This window comes from Cnephaeus nilssonii (assembly GCF_951640355.1).
Source record: "Cnephaeus nilssonii genome assembly, chromosome: 1".
Lineage (NCBI taxonomy): Eukaryota > Metazoa > Chordata > Mammalia > Chiroptera > Vespertilionidae > Cnephaeus > Cnephaeus nilssonii.
In genome coordinates, this window is record NC_137072.1 from 114,328,232 (window position 1) to 114,339,793 (window position 11,562).

The 11,562-nt window shown below is 48.7% G+C and overlaps 1 protein-coding gene across 2 annotated transcripts; it reads right to left on the bottom strand.

Moving 5' to 3' along the window:
* Positions 1-1,306: 1,306 nt before the first annotated feature.
* Positions 1,307-7,778, bottom strand: TMEM128 (transmembrane protein 128). Of its 2 annotated transcripts, XM_079786345.1 has the most exons (5): positions 7,668-7,778; positions 5,742-5,883; positions 4,579-4,737; positions 3,483-3,591; positions 1,307-1,899 (listed from the first exon to the last, which is right to left on the bottom strand). In XM_079786345.1, the coding sequence occupies exons 1-4, from the start codon at positions 7,762-7,764 to the stop codon at positions 3,492-3,494; spliced, it is 498 nt and encodes a 165-aa protein (XP_079642471.1). In that variant the 5' UTR covers positions 7,765-7,778; the 3' UTR covers positions 1,307-1,899; positions 3,483-3,491. The 2 variants fall into 2 exon arrangements, with proteins under 2 accessions (XP_079642471.1, XP_079642472.1); XM_079786346.1 differs by lacking the exon at positions 1,307-1,899 and having other exon boundaries at positions 3,521-3,658.
* Between the last annotated feature and the right edge of the window lie 3,784 nt (positions 7,779-11,562).

Sequence of the window (11,562 nt, forward strand, 5' to 3'; positions counted from 1 at the left end):
GGCGCACGTGCACAGAAACGAGGGTGGAAAGGCAGGCGGTGACCAGGGAACATGGCCATCATCTTGATGTCCCTCGAGCCAAGCCAGGTGGATGCTCAGTAACTAGACAGAGGCGGCACTGAATGCACACATGGATGGGTCTGCATGAGTGAGCGGGCCTGTCGCCTCATCTGGTCAGTGCGGGCATGGGGCGGGGCGGTGCGTCCTCCCCACCGTGCTCTAGCCCTGCCTGGTTCTCCTCTGAGCACACACCCTTCCCTGGAATGTGCAGTCTGAGGCCTGGCTGCCCCACGGAGGAGGCTGGTGCCTGTCCTGTCCTGTCCACCGCTGTATTGTGCAGGATGTAGATTGGTGGTTTTCAGCACATAGTAGGTCTCAATAAGTGTGACTTGGTGTCCCCCTAAAAGATGATGAAGTCCTAACCCCCAGGACCTGGGAGTGTGACCTTATTTGGAAATAAGGTCTTTATAAATGATCAAGTGGAGGTCATACAGGGTGGGCCCTAATCCAATATGATTGTCCTTTTAAAAAGGGGAACATTTGATGGCACACACATAGAAGGAAGAAGAGTTGAGGACACAGAATGCCATCTGGAGACAAAGGGAGACCCAAATACCAGCGCTGGGAGCGAGGCCTGCAACAGATTCTCCTCACGCCCTCAGAAGGAGCCAACGCTGCCGACAGCGCCATCTCGGACTTCTAGTCTTGAGAATTGTGAGACCATAAACTTCTGTTGTCAAGCCACCCAGTTTGTAGTCTTCCTCATGGCCGCCCCAGGACACCAAGACACTGACTTAGTCATTGTGGCCCCCGGTGGACTTGTCCACTGTCCATCCCTCCATCACCCACGTGTCATAATCAAATTAACTGTTTTTCAACATTCTGAGCTCCCTAAAGGCAAGGACTCTGTCTGATTCACTCTGCTCTCTAGCAGCCAACTTTTTTTTTTAATCCACTGAGAAATGTGCACTGAGCACTGCCCCTGTCCAGGTGTGGGAGACCTGGGGACAAGATGGAGCCCGGTTTGTGTCAAATGCCTGGGGAACCTGGGAGGGAGGGAGGGAGAGCTGAGTGCCTGGCAGATGGCAGGGGCTCCAGGAGTGCCCAGACTCCGTAAAAACCACCTCAAGTCAACGTGGGTTTGTAGGGAAAGGCAGTATCGAGTGGTGGTTTGGTGGGTGAGTCCTAACACCAGGCTGAACAGCACAGCAGCTTTCTCTGAAAACAAACCTCATTTCTACAGGTAACTTTTCAGCACTGATAGCGAAAACAAACTATTCCCAAGTTTGTATTAACAAAATCACAAGAAAGTTATAAAAATATTTTATTTAAATGTTAAGGAAAATAATCATACATACTTAAAAATCATTAAAAGTTCATATGTTAAACATGCTGAAAACCTAATAATTTACATAGAACGGTAAAATCCAAATAGGAATGCATAGAATACGTTCGGCTGGTCCTCTCACTAACGAAGGCATTACTCAGTGAGGACCACAGTCACTGCTAATGGGTTAAAGGCACATGGACACGTCCGTCACCTCAAAGTGAAGAGCGAGCAATCCACCTACAATACCGGGAGCACTGCGCATCTATAATGAAACTTCATTCAGACGTTCACACCAATCCTTTCTCCAGGGATTCAAACAGATTCACATTGCAACTTAGTTATTTCTATTTAAAGAGAATATTCCTATTCTGAATCTGAAATATCATCTGAGTTTAAGAATATGCAAATAAAATATAATTTATTCTGATTTCAACCACAGATCAATGAAGTTACAATTTTTCCTAGAACACCACTCACTTCCGGATGCAGAAACACCTTGTAGCTTTTCCACATTTGGAACGCTGCCAGTCAACTGGATGTTTAATGGTTCGGTTTACATGCCCTTGAACCTGAAAGAAAGCCAGCATTTATGTCCCAAGTGAGACAATGTGCTGCGCTGTGGGTGAAGGTGAGGAAGCAGTTCAGTCTACCAGGCTTTCATGACCATTGATAAGTCATGTCAGCAGTGAGTCAAAGCTCCCTGACATGGGAAAAACTCAAAACTGACCAAGACTTAACACCATTGCAAGGGGAGAAGCAGGGGACATGGTCAGACGAAGTGACACATGTCAACAGGATAAAGGGCGCACTCTAAGAATCCCAGGGGCCCCCCAAAGCAATATGGAGGGGATTCTGCACATCAGCGTGGCCGTGGTCATGGATGTGCTGGCACAGTGTGTGTGTGGGGGTTGACTCTGCACATCAGCATGGCGTGGTCATGGATGTGCTGGCACAGTGTGGGGGGTTGACTCTGCACATCAGCGTGGCCGTGGTCATGAATGGGCTGGCAGTGTGTGTGGGGGTTGACTCTGCACATCAGCGTGGCCGTGGTCATGGATGGGCTGACACAGTGTGGGGGGGTCGACTCTGCACATCAGCGTGGCCGTGGTCATGGAAGTGCTGGCAACATAGGCTATGTACCTTTCTTTCCTAGTTACACTGACCTCCCTCTAAAACTCCAGAGGGAGAACATGCTATCTGTTTGTGGACATGTCCATTTTCATTAGCACCCCGATAACTTTTACCTCTCTGGGCCTAATTTTCATCCTGTAAACTGATATATGGAGTCAACGTCCACCCAGTTCTGATACAAGCGACGGGAAGGGAGAGACCACTTGTCTTTTTCACCATGTCCCTAAGCCCTGAGTGAGTCCTTTGAACAAACACGTGTTTAATAAATGTGCTATCTGACACTCAGCAAGCAGACCCCACCGTGTGGGGCCACAGGCCCAGGGAGGTGCAGGGGTCTGTGGGGAGTCAGAAGTTCCATACATAAGACGAAGGGAAAAGTTGGTGTGCCATCCATCAGATTTTTATGAGGCAGCCAGAATAGTCAGAAAATGGCAGAATTTAGCCGAAACCGGTTTGGCTCAGTGGATAGAGCGTCAGCCTGCGGACTGAAGGGTCCCGGGTTCGATTCCGGTCAAGGGCACGTACCTTGGTTGCGGGCACATCCCCAGTGGGGGGCGTGCAGGAGGCAGCTGATCGATGTTTCTCTCTCATCGATGTTTCTGACTCTCTATCTCTCTCCCTTCCTCTCTGTAAAAAATCAATAAAATATATCTTAAAAAATGGCAGAATTTTTCCCCCCAATTGGGTAAAATTGTTCATTTTCCCCAAATTCCCATTCCTTAAGCACAACCTAACCCATAGTCACTTGCTGACTTCAATAAAGACTGGTCCCAGGTGTGAGCGTATTTATAGCGGAAGGTGCAAGTGCTGTCTCCGAGAGCCCTGTGGAGGCGAGGGTGCCCTCCGAGTCAGAACCACATTACACAAAAGGGAAGGCTCTGCGTCCCTTCTATCTGAGCTCAGTGTAAACAGCTCCGGTGTGAACACAAATGAACCAAGTCACAAGGAGCACCTGAAAACTGTCGTGAAGGATGTTTTTCAAATGAGGTCAATAACAACATGACCTTTCCAGGGAGCTTACCTGCAGGAATCACCCCAGGAGTGAGACGAACATCACGAGGCCCATAAACTGGGTGAACAGCAGCAGCGGAGTGAAAAACGACCACACGGGCCACAGAGCAATGTTGAAGCTGAAAGGAAAGACCACAGGCTGACCACTCCAGCTACAATCTGCACACGCATATTCTGCTGTGGAACCTGGAGGGGGAGAACTGTTATTACTCAGTTTGGGCAAGTTCATTCAGCCAACATTATGTGTATTTTTTTTCTCTCAAAGATGTGATCTAACAAATACTGGAACTATCACAATCTCTTCAAAGAGTACTTGGACTAGAGTCACAGGTCTTCTAATGCGGGCTGGCTTGGCTTAAGGGGAACTTAAGTGATTAAAGTTGGGGTCTGCAAAGGGACATGAACTAGAATGGCCGTCTCCTGCTCTCAACCTCCCACACTATCAAACCATTACTGTAAAAAGATGGTTAAAAGCATTTCTCTGTTAGAAACAACCCAAATGCTATCAATAGTAGAAACAGAAATTGGGATTCAGCTACAGGCTGGACTGCGCGACGGCAATGAACAACTGTTATCCACAACAATGCGGATGAATCATACGTGTAAACAGCAAACATCAAAGAATAGATGCTGTGAGTCCATTTCTATAAAGTTAAAAAAATAGACAGAACAGAGTACTTAAGAGGTGCACGAGAGGAATTAGCATACACCAGGACAGTGTTTCCTTGGGGCAGTGGCTATGGGGAGGCGGGAAAGGGATTTCGAGGTGTTGGCTCGATTCTTCCTAGACCTGGAGGGGTTTACGCCAATGCTCATTTCACGATGATTCATTCAGCTGTAGTTTTGTTTTTTCCACTTTCTGTATGTATTATACTTCATAGAAAATGACTTAAAAAGCCAATTGCAGAATACACATAGTACGTCACCATTTGTGTTTTAAATAATTAAATTCATAAAGAACATATTACTGAAAAGGAAACTGGAGACTAGAAATGACAGGGAGACTCTTTTCCCCATTATTCCTTTTTTTCCTTTTAAATTCGTACCATGTACATCAGTACCTGATCAACATCTTCATTTCTACTAGTATTTCGAAGTTAACTTACCAAATTCCTGCCGCGATAAAAGCAGCAGTTGTGATGGGTATCAGGGTTGGATACCTGACATCATAATCTTCAATCCCACGATACCATTCCAGATAGAGAATGCAGTAGAACGCAATGGACACGCTGACAAGCAACAAGGCGCTGCCAAAGAGAAACCAACTGTAGAGACAAAAATGTCATCAGGATTGACAGCTCTTAGCTAACCAGACGAAATCCTACAAGTTTTCCTTGGTTGCCTAAAAATCTGTTTCTACAAGAATATCAACTGGAAGAGGAACACAGAGGGACCCACAATCACTGGATTCCAGATTTCAGAAAGTCTCAATCTACGGGGACATGGGTGAGAAAGGACGAGCCTGAGACCCACAAGAGGATGAAAAAGTAAGCCTTTCAATACAGGCATGCATGTGTACGCTCATAAGCAACCCACCCGGTTATGGCTATGCATTTTCCTTAAAAACTCAGTAAAGAGAGCAGCTTTTTTTTTGTTTCTGAAGTTGTGAGTGTGAGAGTAATAAACAGGCACCATTAACTCCTCCACGTTAAGTCAGGTTTCTTGGAATGCTGAAAATCAATGTGGAAGATGGTTAATTCACACTGGGTTATGGGTTCGATCCCCGGTCCTGGTCGGGGTGTGTGTGGGAGGCAACCAATCAACGTATCTCTCTCACATCAATGTTTCTCTCTTTCTTTCTCTCTCTCCCACTCCCTCCATTCCCGCTAAAAAAAATCAATGGAAAAAATATCCTCGGGTGAGGATTAACAACAACAAAAATTTCAACTAACAAAATAAAACATAAAAAAATAAGACAAGGGTGTTTAACTTATGAACCAGGAAAGTTTTCTTTTTTAATTATGTTTTTTTCTTTATTAATTAAGGTATTACATATGTGTCCTTATCCCCCATTGCCCCCCCCCTCAGCCCCCACTCATGCCCTCACCCCCCTGTTGTCTGTGTCCATTGGTTAGGCTTATATGCATGCATACACATCCTTTGGTTGATCTCTCCCCCTTACCCCCACCTTCCCCTACCTTCCCTCTGAGGTTTGACGGTCTGATCGATGCTTCTCTGTCTCTGGATCTGTTTTTGTTCATCAGTTTATGTTGGTCATTCTATTCCACAAATGAGTGAGATCATGTGATATTCAGGAAAGTTTTCTTACCTACTAGTGTGAAAGTTTTCTTTAATAGTTTTAAAGAAATCAACATAATAGGTCACAACAATGGATGCCAATATCCAGAATCCAGAATGGACATTAAGTCTTGGAAGAGGTTTTTGCTTTTTCTCAACAGCTGCAGAGGCTCCTGCAAATAAGGGAGATTTCAACTTATTAAATAATGGATGCAAAACTCTGGGGGGTGGGGGCATATATGGGAGTGGGGTGTGGGGAGGGCAATGGTAAGATATGTACACATATAATACCTTAATAAAAAAATTGAAAAAAAAAAATGCATGGGGAAAAATCAACCTCTTTTAAGCCAAACAAAAAAATTTCCTAGAGCTTTTTGAGAACCAGATTCTCCCCCACCATAGCACAAACTTCTGTGAAACCAGCAAAATAGGCTTATATTGCAGAAATAATTACTAGGAACCCACTATAAAACATGTTCAATATAGTCAACTTTTCTCCTTTAAATGGATTTGGAAATCAAATCTACATATTCAGTCTTTCAGAAAGAATGACAACATCTAGTAGTGTCGGAATTTTAATATTATGTCTCATATTTCATCTAGGAAAGTAATAAGTCCTATTAAGGAAAATGCCACAGGCAAATGTCAGAGCACAAAACAGACACAATTTTCCAAAAATACTACTTATAACTATTTAATTATTTTAAGCAAACACAACCTTTTCAGGCAGCTCAAAAGTGGAACGGGCAGTGCTGTCTAGACAGGTGGTGGAGTCCAGATTTCTTCCACTTGGGGCTACATCTGACAGGTGGCGGGGGTTGGATCAAATGAGTTACTTCCAACAAGTTCCCCCACGCGATGGACGCGCCCCCTCTCCGTTCCTGGGAGAACCACTGGTACACAGCTGAGGTCCTCACCCTTGAGAATTCCTGACAAGCTTGTTCCCCATACAAAGACCCTCAAAACGGAGAAACCAGCACGCCTGCGCATGCTGTCTTCTGAGTTTATGTTTAAAACGTAATAAATGCAAACGGTTTACATAATGCAGGCCAACAAGAGCCAACGTGAAACCCATCTCTCCGGGGTCCCCTGCCCAGAAGCAACCATCAGTATCACCTCCTGCTGCTTCTCTCCTCCCCGCGTCCACAGGAAAACACACCCCACACGGTCGGTCTCCCGCTCGCTCGTACCCAAGGGCGGCACACCACACCCTGCCCGGCGCCTCCCTGCGGACACCGTCCCCCCGGCCCGCAAGTCGGCCTCGGGGTCTAAGAGCTCTCCGCGGCGGACAGTCAAGCGATGCCGAGGGGAAAGAAGTCCTGCACACCCCGCGTGTACCTGTGCGAGTACGTCTGGCTGATCCTTAAAAACAGGACCGGTATAGGGGAAATGATGAACAACATAGACTGATGAACAAGAACAGACCCAGAAACAAGGAGGCATCGATCGGACTGTCGAGCCTCAGAGGGAGGGTAGGGGAGGGTGGGGGTAGGGGGCAGAGATCAACCAAAGGTCTTGTGTGCATGCATACGAGCCTAACCAATGGTTAAGGACAACAGGGGGTGGGGGCATCCGTGGGGAGGGGTGTGGGATGGGAATGAAGGGATGAGGACAAATATGTGACACCTTAATCAATAAAGAAATTAAAAAAACAAAAACAAAAACAAAAAAACAGGACCGGTGGGCATTCTGAACGGGTATTACCAAACCGGTGTCAGGCCGCCTTCCCGGGCCTCCTGGAGCGCAGCCCGGGAGGCAGGGCGCAGGCCCACGTGGCTTTAAGGGTCCGTTAGGACACTGAACACCCGACCTGCAAACTACAGGCAAACCCCGGGAAAAGCGGCCGGGCCCTCCCGACGGGGCGGGGGGCGGGGGGCGGGAGGCCGCGAGGCCGGCTGTGTCCGGGCGCCTGGCCCGGGACCTCGGCGCGGCTCGGGGCGCCCGGGGGAGCGCCTACCCGGCCCGGCGCAGCCTCTGCCGTCCAGCGAGGCCTCGGCGTCGGGCGAGAACAGGTACCGCCGCCGGAGCTGCTCCCGGGCCCGCGCAGCGTCCATCTTGGCGCCTCCCGGAAGCGTGGCGGAAGTGACGTCACCCGCTGGAACTTCCGGCACCGGCTTCCGGGCGGGCGGAGGGGTCTCCTTCTAGGAGCGGTGGATCCGGTTTGTCTTTGAGGTTTAGTAGGTGAGAAACAGGGGCGGGACGGGTTTCGCAATCTTCGCTCAAACCCGCCACAGGATTTGAATTTCAAAATGCGGGTCCTCTCCAGACCGGAAGTAGCCCTCTTTCCCCCGGAGGATGGAGCTGATGGTGCCGCCGAGTCAGGCCGGGCGGGATGCGGGCCCGCGGCGCCGCTCCCTCCTCCGTGCCCTCTGCGTGCGGAGCCGACCTTGGCTCCCAGGTTCCCCGTGAGGGAGGAGTGCCCCGTGGGGAGGAGTGCCCGGTGCGGGAGGAGTGCCCCGTGAGGAGGAGTGCCCGGTGCGGGAGGAGTGCCCCGTGGGGAGGAGTGCCCCGTGCGGAGGAGTGCCCCGTGGGGAGGAGTGCCCCGTGGGGAGGAGTGCCCCGTGGGGAGGAGTGCCCGGTGCGGGAGGAGTGTCCCGTGCGGAGGAGTGCCCCGTGGGGAGGAGTGCCCGGTGTGCCCGGTGCGGGAGGAGTGCCCGGTGTGCCCTTGCGGGAGGAGTGCCCCGTGCGTGCGGGAGAAATGCCTCGTGCAGGCTGCGACTCTGCGCCCAGCTCCTTTCTCTCTTCTCTTCGCGTGGCGCCCAGCGGGGTCGACCGCAGCCTCGGAGGAGGAAGGGCCAGGGCCAGGACAGGCACCATTGGGGTGCACTTGGGCCAGAAAAAACCTCTCTGGCCCGCTTTCCTCCCCTGCACCAGGGCTTATACCTGACTGTGGGCTTACATGCGAAGCACCTGCATGTTGTTATTAAGCCCCTTTGTCCAACTTATGAGAAATGTCACCAGCTGGGAATGCGGAACTGAATGTATACTTTCCCAGGAAACTCCCGTCTCCCATCGTTCATGCTCATAAGCCATAAAAGACTGTCATTAATTCACACGTTTTTCTGTATTAAGAATCCTATTTATTACTCTTTTACCCGCTTCCTTCCCTGCCATGTGTTGAATGCGCTTCACCGTTCAGACGTTCTCAGCTCAGCTAGGAACTGTTAGGCACCATGTTAGGCAAGGGGTGGAGGAGTGGGGGGAAATGAGTAAGACATGATGTTGAACTTGAGAAGCTCCTGGGCCAACGATGACCACAGTGTACTGCAGTGTCCTGCAGTGTCGGTAAATGTATGGAAGCAGTTCATGAAGTCAGCAGACACTTTCTGAGCAGCTGCAGCTGCTAAAATGCTGAGGGCAGACGTAAGTGACAATGGAGAGGAGACAACTTCACATAATAGGAGCACTAGGTAGGGCTATGGGAGCACAGAATAAAGGGTGGTGTATTCCGCTGGGTGTGGGGAGCATGGAAATTAACCAAATAATTTACATGCATATTAGCATAACCCACGGACATAGACAAGAGTGCTGTAGGCCTGGGGTCACTGGGGAGGAGGGGGCAGGGACATCTGTAATTCCAACAATAAAGATAATTTTTGAAAAAAAGACGCAAGAAAAACAACACAAAATAAACTAAAAACATCCCACAATTAAGACTACAGATATCTGGGCTTATTATCTTTAAATCAAAACTGTAATTATATTTCATTTCTACACTAATTATATTTAAAATTATTTAAGAACATTAAATAGAGTGTGCTAAAATAAACTAAAATAAGGTGTGTTTTTTAAAAAGTGGCTTGAGGTGTGTCAGATACAGGGGTGGATAGCCCAGAGAGTCACCCAGGAAGTAAAATTTAAATCAGTTGGCACTCTCATACCTTCTATATGCCGGGGGTATTTGCAAGAGAAATGTATTAAGAATGTCAAGTTCCTACTGGTTTATTTCTATCATTTCTTCAGCCTCTCTAGCAAACCCACTGGAGCAAAGGATTTAACAGCTGGGTGGCTCAGATGGCCTTTCTACACAATACCTCCTCTTTCTTGTTTTTTTTTTTTTTTTTTCAGAGTCCTAAAGAACCAGGGTTCATCTCTTCAAAGCCAACGGGGTCTTTGCCCCCCTTTGTACAGGGGCAGTGCCTTGTTAACAGGAAGCGGATTCCTCTTGTCAAATAGGCTTCTGTGGATTGTCTCCCTGCAGAAAGGTCAGTGCTGGGTCTCCCTGGTAACTGAATATTCCCAGAGCATCGCACAGCCCCGGGGTCTCCATATGTAGTGTGTTCAAGGCAGATCTGGTTTCCCCTTTGGTGGTTCCAGGGCCTTTGTATTTGGATCTGAAATCCTTCCAGCTTTGTCCCCCGATATTTTAAATGGCACTACTTGCACGCCATATTGGTGACACTTAAAAGCCGGCTGGAAAAAATCCAGTATCTAATGAGCACATCTTCATTGTCGGGGCCCCTTGAATGAGTTCTTAAATGTGTGCGCTGTGCACCTTAACGACAGGTATATGATATCAGCGTGCTACCAACCAAGAAATTTTCATTTTCCATGTGCATTACTTGTGGGGGGAAATGAATTTGACCATGACCTTTGCTGGCCTCCCCTTAGCCACATGTATAGCGATTGCTTAGCGTAGTGCCTGGCATGCAGTATGCCTTCAAGCGGTGGTAGCTGCTGTTCATTCCGGCTGAACTGGGCTTGCCAGGCCTTGCTCTCAGGCTCCAGTGACTCTTTGTTGCAAGTTCCCTTTTGCCTGTTCTCTCCCGAGCTGATGGGGCAACAACCATGTCTTAGTATCTCCCCAGCGCCTTGCGTGTAGTAGGAGCCCCCCATTACCTGGTTTTCACTTTGGCCCTTGGTCACCATTGACTGGCTTTCCGTGTGGCCATACTTATGTCTGCTCAGCATCCTTCCTCTGAGAAACCACTTTCCCTCCTTCCTGCAGGAGTCCTGCAGAGTTCTCAGGAGGCTGGGAGAGGGCTCAGGACCTGAGCCAGATCGGTCAGCCCCAGGACTTAGGTGGGAGTTGGGATGATCTTCTCTGTTGCTATGGTGAGCTGTGAGGTCAGTGTGGGCTTGGGGCTGTCACCATGGAGACACATGGAGCAAGCCAAGCCAAGAGGTCTTGGTAGTGTCGTCTCAACTCCTGAATCCAGCCACCTAGTTAAGGCCGAGGTCCCCTAGGTAAGGACTGAGCTCTGGAGCCAGCTGCCTGGCTGGCCGTCATTGCTGGTCTGTATCACTGGCCCTTTCAACCTTGGGAAAGCCACTTACCCTCTTTTTTGCCTTAGTTTCCTCACTTGCAAAATGGGACTGAGGATAGTACCTACCTCCTAGGATTGGAAGGTTAACAGTATTAAGACATGCAAAGTGCCCGGCCCGTAGGAAGCTCTTAGTCTCAACCATTGTTATTATCCATTGTTAAGACTACACAGACATCTCAGCAAAAAAAAAAAAAAAAAAAAAAAAAGATTCCCCCCCCCCTCAAATTAACGCTAATTAGAGTTGTTTCCTGCACTTGCAACCCTGAGGCCAGACCGATGCAACAGCCCTCCTCTCTCCTTGTGCCCGGTAGCTGCCCCCGCAGTGCCCCGCAGAAATGTGTTCATACATGCAAAGCCCTCAGAAAAGCACCCAGCAGAGGGGACATGCTCGGAAATATTATCACTCACTGGGACACTGGCCTTCATTCAAGAAGAAAGCCAGTTTTTAAAACTCCCTTTTAGTTATATAAATAACAGTGAGATATGCGTCCCTTTTTACACAACCCACTTCACTGACAAAAGCTGTAGAACTGGAATTCTAGGTGCAAAGATCTGAACATTGGAAAGGCTTTTGACTGCTCTCTT